This window comes from Camelus bactrianus, chromosome 11 (genome assembly GCF_048773025.1).
Source record: "Camelus bactrianus isolate YW-2024 breed Bactrian camel chromosome 11, ASM4877302v1, whole genome shotgun sequence".
Classification (NCBI taxonomy): Eukaryota; Metazoa; Chordata; class Mammalia; order Artiodactyla; family Camelidae; genus Camelus; species Camelus bactrianus.
Window position 1 is genome coordinate 14,392,336 of NC_133549.1, and position 18,390 is coordinate 14,410,725.

At 44.6% G+C, this 18,390-nt stretch overlaps 1 protein-coding gene across 8 annotated transcripts in view; it reads left to right on the forward strand.

Moving 5' to 3' along the window:
- RYR2 (ryanodine receptor 2) overlaps window positions 1–18,390 on the forward strand; it is a 543,025-nt gene that overhangs the window by 447,684 nt on the left and 76,951 nt on the right. For 6 of the 8 annotated variants that reach the window (XM_074373272.1, XM_074373273.1, XM_074373274.1 and 3 more), the window contains 9 exons: window positions 88–408; window positions 1,656–1,896; window positions 2,274–2,361; window positions 4,584–4,676; window positions 9,438–9,608; window positions 10,635–10,694; window positions 13,153–13,287; window positions 16,006–16,040; window positions 16,788–16,901. In XM_074373272.1, the coding sequence (XP_074229373.1) occupies window positions 88–408; window positions 1,656–1,896; window positions 2,274–2,361; window positions 4,584–4,676; window positions 9,438–9,608; window positions 10,635–10,694; window positions 13,153–13,287; window positions 16,006–16,040; window positions 16,788–16,901 (1,258 nt within the window). The remainder of the gene's footprint in view (window positions 1–87; window positions 409–1,655; window positions 1,897–2,273; window positions 2,362–4,583; window positions 4,677–9,437; window positions 9,609–10,634; window positions 10,695–13,152; window positions 13,288–16,005; window positions 16,041–16,787; window positions 16,902–18,390) is intronic. The other 2 variants (XM_074373275.1, XM_074373276.1) reach the window with 1 other exon arrangement.

The window sequence follows — 18,390 nt, forward strand, 5'->3', positions numbered from 1 at the left end:
TAGCTGGGGGCTGCTGTCCGCAGTGGCCGTGTGACCGCCCTGTCTGCTCTCACTGCACACTGTTCATGTTTATGTGTGCCTCTCTAGCTCTCAGTTTGCCAGCTAATGTGGAAGACGTTTGTCCAAATATACCGTCTCTGGAGAAGCTCATGGAAGAAATCGTGGAACTGGCTGAGTCCGGGATCCGCTACACTCAGATGCCACATGTGATGGAGGTCATCCTGCCCATGCTCTGCAGCTACATGTCCCGCTGGTGGGAGCACGGCCCCGAGAACCACCCGGGGAGGGCAGACACGTGCTGCACGGCGCTGAGCTCGGAGCACATGAACACGCTGCTGGGCAACATCCTGAAGATCATATACAACAACCTGGGGGTGGACGAGGGCGCCTGGATGAAGAGGCTGGCAGGTGAGGCTGGGCCGGAGCGCCGCTTCCCGGGGGATTCAGGATACGGAGGACTAGAGCCGCCCCCGTCTTAGTCTTTTTTAATACTTGCTTCCGCAAACAATATTCCTGATTACTTCTGTCACGCTGTTCTTTAAAAGACGCAGGTTTGATCAGACACTGGGTAACTTTCCACAGGGTTACTACTCTTAAGTGAGTAAACATTTTCTTGATTTGACAGTCTCTCTAAGAAGAATCCGTGAACACAGCAGTAAAAAGTGGTGATTCTGTAGACAAAGACAAAAATAACACTGAATTTTGACAGTAATCTGCCTTACCGGGATTTGGGGAGGACAATCAAAAGACCCCGTCAGATACTCACATTTATCGATTGTTGCACTCTCTGTACTGAGTGACTGGAAGCAGCTTGAATGTCCGGCCACTGGAGGATGGTCGCGTTGATTGTGTGCACCCGTGCAGCAGAGTGCTGTGCCACCTTCAAACATTAAGGTTTCGACAATGCTTTATGACTTGGAAACTGTTCAGAATATCATGGAGGATTAAAATAAGAGTTTTAAAAATTTAAGTTCAGAAATATACATATGAATTTTTTCTTTGATAAAATTTCCCCTAAAAAAATACACCAGTGTCTTACTAATGTGGGTAGAGTGATTATGGTTGATTTTAACATTTCCCTTTTATACATTTCCCCAATGTTTATATGTATGTTACTCTTGGGAGAAAAAATGCCTTTTAAAAAAGGCCTAGCCAGGTGTAGAGCTCTTGCTGACCACTGCAGTGATCACGAAACACATGCGCAGCGCTGTGTGTGACCTGGCTCCTCCGCTGGGGCAGGGGCGGGAACGCCCAGGCAGGTGACGAAGGGGATGAGCAGTGGCAGAAACACAGTCTCCTGTGCTTTAGGAAGAGGGCCAGGGGGACCTTTTCCATTTGGGGACTTGCTTCTTTGTGTGAAAATAATTGATTTCCAAAGTGGGTGAAAGTCTTTTTTTAAATTCTGAATTAGCTGCCAGTTTCTTTTTTAAAACACAAGGAAGCACAGCAAATTCCGTTCAGTAACTGTTTTGAACAGCAGCTGTGTAATCAGGTCTGGGGCCAGGAAGACAACCGAGGCGCGAGCTGGGTGCTAACGGAAGCCGTGGGCTGCAGGGGAGGGAGGCTGAAATCATGCTGCAACTTTGGTGACCGTCTGAGCCTCACTTTAATGACTGTTTATGCAGAGCCGAACGGTAATGTCTGTCTTCAAACAGTGTTTTCCCAGCCCATTATAAACAAAGTGAAACCTCAGCTCTTGAAAACTCATTTCCTGCCATTAATGGAGAAACTCAAGAAAAAGGCGGCGATGGTGGTATCGGAGGAGGACCACCTGAAGTCCGAGGCCAGGGGGGACATGTCCGAGGCGGAGCTGCTCATCCTGGACGAGTTCACCACGCTGGCCAGGGACCTCTACGCCTTCTACCCGCTCCTGATTCGATTTGTGGACTACAACAGGTAGAGTGTCCGAAAGTCATTTCACTTCTCTAATCCGGTCGTAACCTCACTGGGTTCTCGTGTCCCAGTTGAACTGCCTCATTCACTACTGCTTAGCGATGAGCTTGCTTGTGATTATGACTTAACCAGAGGTGGGTAGGTACGTTAATTTCGCAGTCTGCCTTACGCATGTGGAAGTTAGCAGTTTGACGCTGACAACGTTGAAATTATTTCACATGTTCCAGCTGTGCGCTAAAGCCACTTATGAGCTCTGTGGGCGAGCGTGCCTGCCTCTAGTTTCCTTGGCTTCAAATTTAACCTGAGAGGGTGATTTTTGTTTTTCCTTTCATGACTTTAACAAGTAACTGAGAAGCCGCTTTATGTGTTGCATGACCCAGGGCAAAGTGGCTCCAGGAGCCTAACGCAGAAGCAGAGGACCTTTTCCGCATGGTGGCCGAGGTGTTTATCTACTGGTCAAAGTCCCACGTAAGTCGGAGCGTGTTGCCCCTGCTCACTCTTTGGTGTGTGTCGAAGACTTTCGAAATTTAATCAACTTTCCAACCCCCGTAGTAAACACCTACCAGCGTGTGTCTCAGGCTTGTCTCCTGAGTGTCACGTAACTGGTGAGGAGACAGAATAGGTTCCCCTGGGGAGCTTGAGTTTTGTAGTTTATCCTTCAACAATCACAGAAGGTTTTAATCACACTCCATAAACATCACCGTACCCTCGCCCGTAAATCTCAGGGCTGTGTGCCCACAGAGCTGTGGTACTCCCCCGACCTTCCCTCTGCTGCGTTTGGCCGCCTCGCCCCTGGGAGTCTGAGGGCCTGGGATGGGCTCCTGTTTCCCCGGTCACTTGTGAAGGTGCTGCTTCTTTAAATTCGTTCTGTCATCACACACGTTTATTTCCCTAGGAGTTTAGTTTTGTTCACTCATTAGAATAAAATAAAGCTCCTAGGAATCCTGTCAGTAGAATTTACAAGTACATCTTTAGTGAATTTGCACTGTTTTGTATGCTACACGTAGAACTATATATTCCTAAATCTGAAAAAGATTTTAATTGTAAGAACTTTGTAGTAAAATCTATTACAAAAATAAATACTTACAGATAAAGAAGGAACTTTATAGTGACCTATAATTATTTCCAGTGACTAGTAGAATATGGATAAATGAACATTAGTGTCTCAGATTGTTTCAAAAGCTTAGAGTTTTTGTGTCGGTTATTATTCTGTGGTGCTATGTAAAAGGGAGACTGAGAAAGTAAAAATAAACACCTCAACCTCAGGGTGTCATTAAAGGTCGCTTCCCACTTTATTTCATTATGTTGTTATACAAGTCTGATTAATTTGAAAATGTAATATTTTTAAAAAATAAGACTTTTCTACTTAATATTTAGGATAATAATTATTTGTTGCCTACCTCTGAGGAGTCTGTCAAACTTAATACCAAGATGTACATAAAAACGTACATTAAAAAATATAATCACATAGAGATAATAAAGGAAATAATGGCTTTTTAACATGTCGACTTGTCTCTCCACGCTGACATTCACTCTCTGTGGCATCATGGGAGATTCTTTCAGACTCTTTATGCTCCTCTCATAAAAGCACATGATTTCTTATCCTTGGTAACTCACCTTAAGGGGGATTAGATCATTCAGGGTACTTCCGAAGGGAATTTTGAAATCCAGAGCCCCGAGTAAATCACTTAAGAAAACTAGAAACAGCATATTTTTCCTTGAAGAACTGAGAATCTTCAACTTCATCAATAGCTAAAACACCAAAGAAGTATCTTTAAAAAATTTGTAAGCAACACAGAACTTTGAAATGAGTGTATTTGTCATAATCAGTAGGTTTTTGGATGAATGCCTAATGATACTTTCAAGAATAAGAAAAAAATCTGAATGTGTGTATTTGAATCTCATGGGTATATTTAGAACACACATCTGTTAATATGTGTCATGCATATTCTTCTGCAAATACTTAACTATGTGAATAGCCATAGTATTATTAATAGTAAGTTGGCATGTTAACATGAGCTGAATGAAAGTTGACGCATGGTCTACTCACTGTCCTTCATACAAACCTTTATTACTCATCGATTACTAACATATTTACATGCTTTAAAATTATTTTATTTGGGTTTTGCTTATCTGAAAAAGGAAGATTGTTTCTTTCTCTTTGAAAACTCTGTGATTATTTCTGCTTTTATTCTGTATTTGCTTTCACTCCTACCACTGCTCAAATTTTGCAAGTGCTTTTATGTTCCTAAATTAAAAGTGAATAAGATAATGTTATGGTATTTGAAAATGTAGGTGGAATAGCTGACTGAACGGGAATTTGTGTTATGGTTGTGCATGCCCTTAGGAAATCTGTTTTTATCCCAAGAGGCAATATATGCTTTTCACCGTAGCTGGGGTTTGAATATTCATTCCATCCCTTGGTAGGTGTGTGACTTTGTTACTTACACTTTCCTCACCTTAGTTTTCCCATCTGTGAAACATACATATTTATGTCTAGTTCCCAGAATTGTTGCCCGTGGCCAAGCAGCCTCATTGGATATTCCACAACTATGTGTCTCCCTTCTTCATGTCTTATACATCAAATGGGTCCTTATCTTTGTAGAAACTTTGGGGTCCTGTGTAACCTCTAATTCCATCAACTTCTTATCTGCGTGACTTTAATTGACATTTCCTTTGGAACTTCTCAGAACTTCAAAAGGGAAGAGCAGAACTTCGTGGTGCAGAATGAAATCAACAACATGTCTTTTCTCATCACAGACACCAAGTCAAAGATGTCGAAGGTACGACTATGATCTGTTTCATTTTCTAGCAGATGTCTGAATGCAACATTCACTAGTTGAATGAGTTGATTTTTTCAAGATCTCTTGAAGGTTTACAACTGGGATTTGGTTATTTGATCATAGTGTCTGCTGGTTAAACACACACCGTTTTAAGGGTGCCTGGGCCTTGTTTTACTCAGGTGTGGCAAGACGTGCAGACACAGAAATGAGGGTCACGGGGGGAGAAGTTTGTACTCACAGCTCCCTAGAAATGGAAGGCACGGCATGGAATGGGGACACATGGGGAAGCACCAGGGTCCATCACGAGGCGGGGGATCCGGGGGGCCATGGACAAACACCTTCACTGTGGTGTCTACGGGAACGGCAGGAGAGACAGGGTAAGCAGGGTTGGGGTTGGCTAGTCTGAATAACTTGATTGGGCTCTGTTCCCGGTTGTCTGGTACCTGGCCTCGGTGTTAGGGCAGGTGGCTTGAGGTTCGGGTAAGGGAGGAGATTGGGGAACATGAACTCTGGACTGATTGGTTTGCATATGAAAGGCGTGTTTGCAGGCGAGTGTTTTTCTATCTCTAGGGTTTGACAGCCCTGGAAAAGACAGTCAAGGACCAGTAGGGCCCCAAAATGTCAAAGCATCAGAATGAAAAGACACACTTAACAGACACACTCGCAAAATTGCCAATCAGTAGAAATATACATATAATTAGTTAATGTCATGTATGCATCAGGAGTAAATATATGTACATTTATGTGTGTCAGATACATACGTTCAAAATAATTAGCTGAATTGTTTAAGAACCACGTGGATGGATTCCAGGTTCTCACATATGAAATGGAAATTTTTGTCTTCTCAATCACTCATGTTTGGGAAAGAAGAACTTCCTTTCAAAACACTAAAAAGTCCTTGCCTTTATCTTTTGAATTGCCACTAAATATGAAATGAACATATTACATGGAATAACACAAAATATGCTGCCAAATGGCCAAAGATGCAAAACAGTGTGGTACCCTGGCCAAGGAAATCAGTTCCGAGAAGACAGACGCTGGGGCGGTAGGCCCACCCCCTGAACCCCTAGAGTCCATCTGACTTGCTTCACTGGTGACCGCCAGGACCACAACATGTCGTCACCCACACCCTGTCTTATTTGGAGGTATACATGCATGTACTTGATGTGTTGCCCATGAACTCAAAGCTAACGCCCGCTGAAGCGGTGCGTGCTGGAACATTTGTCCGACCACTGCCGGCTGTCACTTCGTGTGGCTGTGCTCCTGAAAGACTCGTAAGAGATGAGACAGTTTTCTCTGGGCCGACAGTCCGCCTCAAGAGTGGGGAACACCTCCTTCAGGAGGGGCTGTGCTCAGAGCACACACTTCACACAGGGTTTGAACTGAAGACTTAGTGAATTTCTCTGCCTGGTCAGCATGTTGCCAGCTCAGACCGGTGTTAACAGAGGCACAGAGAGAGGACGTGAGAGGTCAGCGCTTCCTGGGGGAGGATGACAGTGACTGCAGGGTGTCAGCACACTCAAGGAATCAGAGGTTTTCCGAGCAGAGGTCTTCAGCTGGTCCCCCACGCAGGGATAACCCAGGTTTCTCTGGAGCGCCATGTCCAAAATCAGGAGGGAACACAGAACAGGCGACGGGGGCCAGCTGACCAGTCTGGAATATGGGAGCCTGGGGCGGGGAAGTCCTTCAGCTTCAAGCCGAGTGTGTGTAGCCCGGAGAGACTGTGCGTGTGTGGCTGGCCACGGTGCTCTGGTGGTCCTACTTTTCTTCTGTTTTGAGGAACCACCATGCAGTTAAGAGTGGCTGAACCAATTTGCCTTTCCACCCACAGTGTGTAGGGGTTCCCTTTCCTCCGCATTCTCACCAAAACTTGTGATCTCTAATCTTTTTTATGAATAGGCTCACTGCCATACTTAGTATGTCCAAATTCTCAAAAACCACAGGTATCTATGTCTGGTGGAGAGTCGTGGGCTATTTCACTGCAGGAGTATTAGAAAGTGCTTCCCTTTTCCTTGGTCTTCTCCCGCCCTAAATTTTAGACGAAATTGTTAGAGCTGTATTTGTGGCGCATGCTTGTGTGTGTGTCAGAGAGAGACAGACAGACACACACACACACACACGGACTGATTTAAGAGAGAGGTCATTTATCCTGCTTTCCTCCTTAAACATGCTGCTGACAGAAACCATCAATGAGCAATCTGTAATAGGAATAGGAAAGAGTTTTATTTGAGCCAAACTGAGGACTGTAGCCTGGGAGACACAGATTCAGGAAGCACTTGAATTGTGTTCTGCTGGACTACGGCATAGGGGAGGCTTATAAAGGCAAAAATCGCAAGCTACATAAGTTGTTTGTCAATTATAATTGGAGCTGGCAAGACGTAAGGGTGCTTGTTAAGTAAGATCGGTTAGGATCTGAAATGGTTGCATAGTAACCGGGGGAGACCTTGAGACTGTAAGGTCGCAGCTGGCAGCGGCGGGCAGATACTGTTTTGAGAATGGCTGGTAGTGTCCTTCAGTCTGATACAGCTCAGAACTTTCAGGTTCTCAGGGCTGTAGGAACGTGTCTGAAACCACATCCACAGTGGCCACCTGGCACTGCTTTGGATGCCTGAACCACAGTTACTCCATTTTAATTTTTTAAATGCATTATTGTCTTTAATGGTTAAAGCAGATGTACAATGCACACTTGACAGGCCGCAAAATAGGCTACTCTCGCCTGTTTTAGCATAAAATTTAAGTTAAATCGTGTATAAGCCAGAATGACTTCCCCATACCTCAACATGTGACAGTTTCCTCCATCAGTGCCTACATATTGACTGTGTTATTGTGTATTCATATCAGCTTCAAATGTTAGGGAATAGATGGAAAATGAAATCCAAATTCTATAGCTTTAGCAGTTCTGCTCAATTATTGAGCAGCTCCTGTGGGTGAGGTGCGTGCAGTGCTTGGTTCTGCATATACAAAAAGGAGCAAAATGGCTTTGGCCACTTCCCTAATGGAGCTCCATAGTCCAGGGAGGAAACGGGCCCTGAGCGAGCCAGACCGACCGGCAGAGAGGTGCAGGGGGTTCTGTGATGGCTTGTTAAATTTTTTCATACCTGTGGTGGACTGTGTCACCCATATTGTTCAGAGATTTATTAACTATTCTTTTCTGTTTTCAGACTTCGTGTGGTATAGAAAACAAGATTCTATTTTGAGCATAAGTAGGAATTAATTTATCTAGTGTTTCTCAAAATCAAACAATGTATAGTTTCCTTTAGGGTTGGTTTAAATTATTTTTATTATAAGGTCACTTAAAGAGTTCCTCCTTCTATAACCGTAAAACCAAAAACAAAGCTTTACAGGTTAAAATCAAAGAAAACTTAGACACCAATAAAATTTAGACTTTAATGTGTTGAGTAATGCTGTTTTGCTAAAACTAAATTACCAGTATTAGATAGAAATATGTTTGCATAATTTGTATCAGCTTGTTTAATTTTTAGGATGGTGATTCCTTGTTTGGGTAAGTATTTTTGTCACTGTGGTTATGTTTCCTTTTAGCAAAGAGCTCATTTAAAACCACTGATCCATTATTTTCATGGGTTAACTAATTTAATAGTACAAATTATTATACACTGTTCTGCTTCTACTTGCTGAGAATAATGTCTTACAAATTGATACAGATACAAGTGGGATCCACGCAATAAGTCATCTCTTGGGAACGTGCAGAAAAGCATGCTTGTTGCTGCGGTTCTGATATTAAAGGTTTGATGCATCAATAGATACGTGACATATGTAGTGACATATTTATTACATATGTTACATTATCAACATGATGCATCAGCTGCCATCACTGTATGATTTCAGTTGTTTCAGTACTTTGACTATGCAAAGAACTTCTTTTCACCATCACGTTGTGATAAATTTCGCCTTCCTTTGGGGAAAGCAAATCATTTGTATGTTAAATTCTCTTCTGCTTTTTTCTCAGCCCAAAACTATTACAATATGTCATTATAGTGAAACTGTCTTCAATGTTTGATTTATTGCTACGAAGAGATTTAACATGCACAAGAAGTGGCGACGGGGCAGTAGTTTTAATTTTAACCTGGGAATGTGCCTCCGTAATAGGAGGAGGAATACTCACTACCCGGGGAGGGTTAGACTCTGTCGGTTGAGGTGGCCCTGCTGCAGGCGTGATTCTCAGCGAATCACAGGAGAGCTCTGCAGGGTCGTGGCTGTGCTCAGCTGGGAACAGGTCGTCCAGAGGTCGTCCTGAGTATTTAAGTCACATCCGTTAGCATATTATGTCTCTTTCCACCGAGTGGGGGTTAAGGCCTTGGGAGACAAGTCCTCAGCCTGTATGAAAGGCAGGCGTGCTTTATGAGAGTTTGATATATACCACTTGTGTGCGTGTGTATTGCAAAGCAAGCATTTGTCAGAACAGACCCCATTTATTCTTAAACGTTTTCTCTTAAGCACTGAAAATTATGAGGCATACAATATCTGAAATTGCCATGGATTTTTCATACGTCCACCTGCCTCTCTAAAACTACAATGTGCGTTTTCCTTCTCAAGTCATAGAGAAATAGTTCCCAGTGCAGGCTAGTGACCGGGGACTCTTCGAGTAGGACTTGACGTCGGCAAGGGTGCCGAGAAGGAGAGGGGGTGTGTTCCTAGCAGGATTTTCAAACTAGGGACCAGCAGAGAACGAGGAAGGGGAGGCTACAGTCGAGTCAGAAGGCCCCTCCCTCACCCTGTGACATGTGTGTCGTCGCTCCGCAGGCAGCCGTGTCTGACCAGGAGAGGAAGAAGATGAAGCGCAGAGGGGACCGGTACTCCATGCAGACGTCGCTCATCGTGGCGGCGCTGAAGCGGCTGCTGCCCATCGGCCTGAACATCTGCGCGCCCGGGGACCAGGAGCTCATCGCTCTGGCCAAAAATCGGTTTAGTCTGGTAAGGGTCCTGTCCCTCCTGGTGGACGTGACCACTCGCCCTCCACACGCTCTCTGACAGCATCTCATTTGCTCCGACTGTTTTATTAATAAGCAGTTTCTCTGCACAGGCCCTAGTGCTCAGATGCAATGACTGCCTATATGTTTTTTTGGAGGCTGTTTTTATTTCTAAATTATGTTGGTCACCTCCAGGGCGTATTGAGAAACCAATAAAAAAAAGTGGCAACGAGTCACTGGTAGTGGGAAAAAAATGGATTTCATCCGAACTCCTCTATAAAATTTGTCGTGAGAGGTGGCTGCGCATTTATGAAGGGTGGTTTTTCAGTGTTGGAAGGATGATGTCCTGTGCCGACGGAGGCTGGATAGGATGTTGACTTTTAAATCAGCAGCCTTTCCCCTGCAAGCAGTGAGGCTGATGTTCTCAAGATTTCTTCGTGGCCTCTCTTTTTATTCTTCATGGCTACACAGAGAGGAGGCAATTTTTGGAAAGTACCAATTGGAATGGTTCTGTTATGTCCACGTGCCTGGAGGACACCCCCCCCCCACCTCGTGCCCACACGGGACGCCTCCCTGCACGCCCAGACCGCAGGAGCGGGCTGAAGGCAGGTTGCAGCAGGCTGGGCTGCAGGGACGTGGGCCCGCCGGCCACTGCCTAATAGCTGACTATCGGGCTCTGCTCCTCATTATTCCCGGGCCTTTGGGGGTGGTGTTGGGTGCTATGCGGCTTCGTGGAGGTCCAGAGACGGCTGGAGACATACTTGTGTCTGAACTCAGGGGAATGCGCTTCTGCCCGCTGCTGCTGTGAACCGAGCTCCACTGAGTCTAGTGCACCTTCTGTGGAGTTAAAGTAGACACTTGTTCTGTTTCAAGTCACAACAGTATCGGGAGATTGTCTGAGCACGTGTTAATCCTATAAAGATGCTTGTTCAGACGTGTACCATTGCAAAAGAGGTTCGGGTTGTTTCTGTTGACTTGAGACAGTTGTGCTTTGTAAGACTTCTTTTAGGTAACACTTATTTCTTGACAGAAAGACACTGAGGATGAAGTACGAGATATAATCCGCAGTAATATTCACCTTCAAGGCAAGGTAAGCCAGATGTCACTCTAGAGCACACTCAGTACCTGTCAGTCAGTCAGTCAGTCTGGGAGAATAGTACTAGACTGATGTCACTTTAACAGGTAGGACAGTGGAAATACATTACTTTAATCAGTTGTTATCCTGCTTGCAAATACTGTTGTATTAAAGACTTGCAAGACACAAAATGGTATATTTTTAAAACAGACCATCAGAGACGGTCAAACTTTGAAAAAAAAAGATGTCTCCAGTTGAAATAAAGGTTGACTATTTCCTCACATAGCAGTTGAGAACCTTTGGGGCACGGAGACAGGTGTCTATGAGAATTTGAAATTTTATACCTAGTGCTCAGAAATTAAATATGCGTACTTACGAGTCATTAGTACACAGGAGACAGTAAGGGTTACTGTAACGGGAAAGCCCGTGTATGCGTCTGCTTGTGCTCTGCAGAGAAGCATGAGTGGAGATCAGGGCAACACCTGCGTTTCAATGGTGGGTAAAGTACTGGCCAGAGGTGGCTTCTGTAGTCCCAGCATTTACCATTGTTTGGAAATGCTTTCGCACTGGAGGATAAACTGTTGGTTTGTTTACAGAACCTGCTATGTGATGTGAGAAGTCTAGCGATGTATTGTTTTGATGCAACTGTTTGCTTCTGTTCTGGTGTCCCTTCTGAGGATTTTTTTTTTTGGACTATGAAGATGTCCAAATGTCAACAAGTATTGACTACAGTATAATGTATACCTTTCTGGGTATTAAAATGTTTCTTTCCAAAGACCCAAACCATACTTTTTTCTTTTAACACTTTGGAATAAAATGATAAAAATGCAACATGCTTTCATTTATGCACGGCGCATGAGTATTATGTAGAACAAGTTTCATGTGCGCTTTGTTGTGTACTCAGCCCTAGATTTAGTAATAACTTTAACAGAGGAGGAGATTCATTCCTGTTAGAACATGGTCTCTTTTCAGGTGGCAGAAAGATTTTGAACATTTTTTAGAATGTTTGTAGAGCCTCCAGCTGACCCTCAGGTTTACACCACGTACATGTGTCTGAGGAGGTCACGTGCCCCTACAGGCTCTCGCGAGCCCGGGGGACTTGAGGCCACACCCTGAACGGAGAAGGGGAGTGCTGAGTGCCTCTTAGGGAGCTTGTGCTGCTCTCAGGAAATGGTCAGACGGAAAGCTGCACCCTGGATAAGCAGAGGGAGCCCCTCCCACTGCGTTCTAGAGGTCACTTGGACAGTTGACGTTGTGGATTGGGGAGATGGGAGAGAGAAGAGCAGAGAAGGAAACGCACTTACACCAGCATCTCGCCTCCAGACGTGAGCCTGTGATGAGGGGCTGTGAGCTCTCACTCTCCCTGACGTTTCCTCCCGTGCTTTCCATGCTCCAGATTAGGCACCAGACTGTGGGAATATGCACCCTTGTGAGAGTGAGTTCTTTTGTTCCCAGCTCCTTCTTCAATACGTTGTCCTGAAATTGGAGGAATGGTAATCCTAGGGCCAAGGGGGAGTAACTTTATATTGGAAGGAACAGAATCTAGAAGTACCATAGTCCTCAGATGAGAAAAGGTACATGGAGAAAAAGCACTCTGTTTTATCAGAGGACAGACGGTGTCTGCAAGTCATCCAGTGCTGTACCAAGCCCCCGCTCTGCTGCCAGGTGAAAGCTACTTCTAACGTTTCAAACTGTGCTCTCTCAGCTAGGAGCTGGGGAGTTCTGGATGTTTTCCATTCACTTCCATTTCATTACATTCGGCCTCCCATTTTTAATGGAAGTATTTCAGGGGAGGAGAAACGTAAGGTACTGCTCTGCCTGTTTCTAATGGCAGTTATTCTATGTTATTTCTTTGAGGTGCTCTCTTCCTCTGAAGATGCTTGTAATTGTCAGTTTCTGTGATTGAAAATAATCTTTCCTAAACATAGTCAGAATTCAGTTGTATCTTTCACTCGGGAAATTTGATAGTGTTAAAAATCAGAGTCCTCAGATGCCTTGATTCTAGGAATATGATTTGACAGGCCTCCACTGAATTGATATCCTCGTTTCAGTGAGACTGAGTCTCTGTTGCAGAATCCCTGTGTCTGTAGAGGTAAATTGACTATGAAAGGAGAAGGGAGAGGTAAAAGACTGCTTTGCCCATTTCCTTTCCCCGACCCTCAAATCCTGGTTGAAACTGCACCTGTTTAGGGAAATCTTTCAACCACCGACAGATCAGGTGAAAGCTCGAGGTACCTTCTGTGTCCGTCTAGCAGCCCTTGTCACCAGGGCAGACATTTGTTTGACATCTGTCCTCCTCATGGGATGACCGGCCTCACAAGGCCAAGGCATTTCTGGGTTTGGTCTCTGGGTGATGATCAGGCGCTGCGCCGTGCTCGGTAAATCGCTGTGGATCGACTCTTCAGAAGTGGGTCTTCGCTCTGTACGTTGTAACCTGGTGTTTTCTGAACTCTTCTCTTTCTTTGTCCTGCAGTTGGAGGATCCTGCCATTCGGTGGCAGATGGCCCTTTACAAAGACCTACCAAACAGGACTGAAGACACTTCCGACCCCGAGAGGACAGTTGAAAGGGTACTGGACATAGCAAACGTGCTCTTCCACCTTGAGCAGGTTCGATTCTGTGTGGCTCACTCACATTTGCCTTAACTGCATAGAAACATTTTAAAAACCGATGTGTGCAGCTTGTGAACTGTGGGCCAGAAAACATGTGGTCAGCATGTTCATTACAGAGAATCTGTGACTCAGGAGCGCTTGGTCGCTAATCAGCGTTGTCTCCAATCCTTGATTTTTGTAGCAATAGGATCGATGCTGTGTTTTGGTGGATCAAGGCCTCTGTTTTATTGTCTTTTTCAAAGTATTTCCAAAAGTAAACACATCATGAGGATTGTAAACTCAGTTTTAAATCACCCTAACAAAAATGTCAGGAGTTACACCTGATTTCAAATGTTTTATACTTGGATCATTTTTCTCTGCTGCTCATATCAATGTTGAGATGCTTTCTTTCCCTGGCTTAATGTTTGATTTTTTTTGTCAGTTGCTTAACCCTTCTTTTAAATATTTTGAAGCTAATTTTTCCACAAGATCAGCAATAAATTATATTTGGAGAAGAGCAATGCATTGCTGTTAAAAACCACCTGAGAAGAGCGTTTCCACATCGTTTCCCAGTTGTATTCTATTTTAATCTACCAAGCTCACTGTATGTTTGATTTTCTTACTTATTACCTCTGCTCAAGAGTTCCCAAAACAATAATTCCTGAACATTATCAGACGGTGGGTTATGTTTTGGGGTGAGGGATCTCCTGGCTTAGGTAAACTATCTGCAGTGCGGAGACAGTCCCTGTTTCCCATGAGGTCCATTCAGGAAGATGACACCATGCGGGTGCTCAGGGTGGACCCCAAAGTGTGCTCTGTCACTGGCCAAATTAGTTCATGCTGAACATAAAATAACAAAGTGTCCCATGGCATCTCAGAAACGCTGTCATCTGAATGTTTTGCAGAATATTTCAGCGTAGCAATAATAAACATGTTTCTTTGGTTCCTATTTTATATTATCTGATCATCTCCCATCCCTGGCCTGGCCAGTTAAATAAGCTAAGGATACATCTAATGTAGTATCCTCTTAATTTCCTTCTTGCTTACTCAAATGCCCCAAATGCTAATCACTTCTCCAGTGCCAGGCAGTTTATCACTCGAGCTGATGAGATTAAAGTAGGAGACTCTTCAACCACATTCTGTAACACCATAATATTAATAAAATATTCTTTAGAGAACTTAATACTTCTAAGTGTTTTCATGATATATTAAATAAATACAAGTTAGCATCCAGTCAGCAGATGACGAAGTTTGAGACAATGGAATGTTAAGTGATATATAAAGTCATGGAGTTTGTCTCCAGAGTGCTGTGCACATGTAAGAAGACTGCTCAGTGTTAACTGAACGGCTGCTGGAGAGCCATCTCTGAGCCCATGACTCTGTCAGCAGTTTCTAACTCTTCTTGGTTTTCATGCACGTATCTGGATTTGCTTGAGTGATTTTAGATACACTAAATGAGGTTCCTTGAAACCTGACTGTGTTTTACTATAATCATACGTTATATATGCATAGATCTGTGCGATCGTGATGATGTCATCTATAAAGCAGTGAGGTTCCTCTTACTAAGCAGTTGATCTGTGCACTGCCATACGGCAACATTGTCCCCTGGGAGTGCGGGCACTGACTTCTGTTCCTCTGCTCAAGCAGAGGGTGTGGACAGGTAGATAAACATATAATGATGGAGATGTGCTGGGATACCAGATGTACTGACAAGAGAATAAAAGGGGCCCACGCTTGATCTAGTCTGACTGACAGGACCCCTGTGTAAATCCTAAAGAAAGAGGAATCACCCAGGGAAAGGGAAGAGGGTCAGATGTTAGTTAAGGCCATGTATGCTTCAGAATGTTAAGGATACCCACGTGTGAAGAGGAAAAAACAAAGAATATGAGTAAAAAGAACTAGTCGATTATCAAAGAATAGAAAACAGTGGAAGTATGTTGAATTTGTGCCTTTAAACCTCTATTCTCGTGTTAATTTGTAACTAAGCCATAGAACAGTTTGTAAAGAATATTTTTGGGTGCCCAGGAAGTAGTTCATTTAATTTATCTCCAGCATTAGCGACCTTTGCAAATGAACGTTCTGCACTGCACACCCAGTAATTTTTCTCGTGAGAGTAAGCTGTCTCCTTGGAATTTTCGGGTCGTCACACTCTAGGCAGGCTGACACGCCTGCACACCCAGGCATTCAGATGGGTATAGGACACATCTCGGTGTCTACCCTTGGCTCACAGATCTTACTGACATCTGTTTACTGGACGTACAGGGAAAATCACTTACTTAAGGTCTTCCCTTGGGTAATAGAATGCTCTGCGAAATGGTAGACTTCATGAAAGCAGAGGCCTTTTCTCCCGTGTTCACGCCTGTGTCTTCAGTGCCTCGAACTTGACTGTGTTGACTGTCACCCTCGCTGATCAGACTGCCCTGTTCTAGTTGAACAGCACTACTCTCGATTCTGTTTTCACCTACAACGTTAAGTCTCAAACATGTTGTGTTTCGCTTAACATAACGAAGAAGAAAATCGACGTTGATAATCATCAAAAAGTGTCTCCTGATCCAGTGGAGGGAAGAGGATTACAGAGACAGGGGCTGCTTTGTTAAAGGTTCCAAACCACTGTCATCCAGACATTCTTAATGTTTTCTTCAAGCATGATTACATTCGTATTTTGACCCTTTACTGCAAAGGATAATAAATTTAGTTTTTCTTTTTTAGCTAACGTAACATTTTCGTTTTTTCCAGAAATCTACATCTATGCGCCGGAGATATTACAATCTGGGAAGTACAGTGTTCAATTGCCTAGAAATTACTAATTAATGTAGAATTACATGTTGGAATTCTTCCTCTCTAATACTTATAATTAATCTCTTTTTCTTCTTGAAATTCCAAGCACCATTAGCTAAACAGATAGCTTGCTTGCAACATTTACTACAGCGTTTGAATTCTCATTTGTCCCTGTCTAACAAAACAATTATATGTTTTAACATTTTTGCAAAATTGAATTCTTTTTCTCACTCCTAGTAATGTGTTCATGAAGACTCGTCATCTCTCCATCCTGTTATATTACAAAACAGTTGACTTCTCTTTAGGATTTTCTTTAGCTGCCTCTATTCATGTTTACTGCTCTAACTCACAATAAAATTGAGTACATAAACAAGAATAGGTGAATTTTTTTTGAGTAGAGAGAAAATATGTTTTGGCACCATATCCAAATTCTGTAAAGGATGCAGAATGGTTTTATATAGAGTGGTTTTCTATTTCTTTGATTTTAGAGATGACATAGCTTCTAAAGTGCACATTATTGGGAAAATACTATATTTTTACTAAAGAACATAATGTAACATTTGAAACTATTTCAGACTGAGCATTTGGTAGCTTTTAGGACGTGGGTTTGTCTATAAGAATTGTGGGGTCCCTTTGGAATTGAAATTCTAGAAGTCTTCAGCTAAAAGGTGCAGCTGTTGAACACTGTGTGTCTGAGGGCAGTTGGGGTCTGAGTGTGTGCGCCTTTGTGTCCTCCCTCAGGTGGAGCACCCGCAGAGATCCAAGAAGGCCGTGTGGCACAAGCTGCTCTCCAAGCAGAGGAAGCGGGCGGTGGTGGCCTGCTTCCGGATGGCCCCCTTGTACAACCTGCCGAGGTCAGAGTCCCTCTGCTGTTCGTGGTGCAGCTGCTCTGCCCCTAGCCAGTGACAGGAGTCTGGCCCACCTCAGCGTGAGCACAGCGGTCCGAGAGGTGGAGGAGGCCTGCTGGCTCTTCCGTGTGGCACTTGGGTTTTCTTCTTGGGTCTTCTTGTTGGTCTGTAATGTCATTGCCAAATGCCTTTGAAACGCTGAGGCAGCTCTGCACACACACGTGAGGCCGGAGAGAGGAACTAGGGACACATTCTTCGGGGGCCACTGCCTCCACTTGACCCCTCACCTCCCAGCTTGGTCGAGTTTCTTGCCTGACTTTGTTACAGGTTTCTCTGTACCGTAAGATCTGCCCCCTCAGGTTGTTCAGAATGTTCAGTGGGCTGAGGTATACAGCGAGCTTACAGCGGAACGCGACGCAGTAGACGTTCCTCACCGTTGGTTATTTCTGTGAGGATTAGCCTTTGGGGAAAAGAACCGGTAAGGAACTAAGTCACGGGAATAACGCCAGTCCGTTTGGGAGACCCACCGGCCTTCCAGATGTGCAGCAGGCGTGCTTGTTAACAGGGAAGTGACTGGTGCACCGAAGTCCAGCCCGCAGCGCCGCCCCCGCCTGCCTGTGGCGCTCCTGAGAGACTGCGCCTTCCTGCTCTGAGCTTTATGCACGTGGCGTCCGCCCCGTGTCTGGTCCACGGCTCAGCCCGGCTGCATCTCTTTTAGAACATCTCTGACCGGGCCACGCCCTCCTACTTCTTGCACATGGAATGCTTCCTCCTCTGTTCCTGGGACACTTTTATGCACCTCCAGTTGTGTGCACTTCCTGTAGGGTTGGAGCTGTTTGTGTCCCTGATTCAGACTTCGAGACCCTTCAGAGCTGTGTTCAGTTTCACACTCTCAGTACCCAGAACTTCACTGCCTTTCAGTAAGTGTTTGAATGAATGAAGAATATGTCAGGGAGTAAAAAAACAAAACCAGAACACCAAAAAAATCCCCACCCCACCCCCACCACCAACAAAGCAAAATGAACAAAACGTTACACCTTCCCCGTCCCCTAAGGCAGGTGCGTTCTTTGCCATCTCGTCACTCACTGAGTAGAAAATACATTAAACTTCCTCCTCAGCCCGTGTGCTGCTCCTCCGTCCTCTGACTCAATCATGGCATCACAGTTTACTCAAGTAGAACACTGGCCTTGAATTCCTGTTCTCAGTCTTCTTCTGGTTCCTCCTACCCAGCCCTCCTCCGGGTGCCGTCAGATGCGCTCTGACCCGTCCCGCACCACCGCCCTTCCCTCACCGTCCCCGCTCGCGCTCACTGTGCCGCCTGCTCACGGCACGTGGGTGCAGCGGATTGTGAGTGTGTTTCTACCGTGTCACAGTCTGCGGCCCGCTCTCTCCAGTGTGACATACTCAAAATCGCATCCCTTGTTCCAGTGCTTTCAGGAAATACACTCAGGCATCATTTGAGAAATATCTAAGCCTCAGCCCATTGAATCGGACT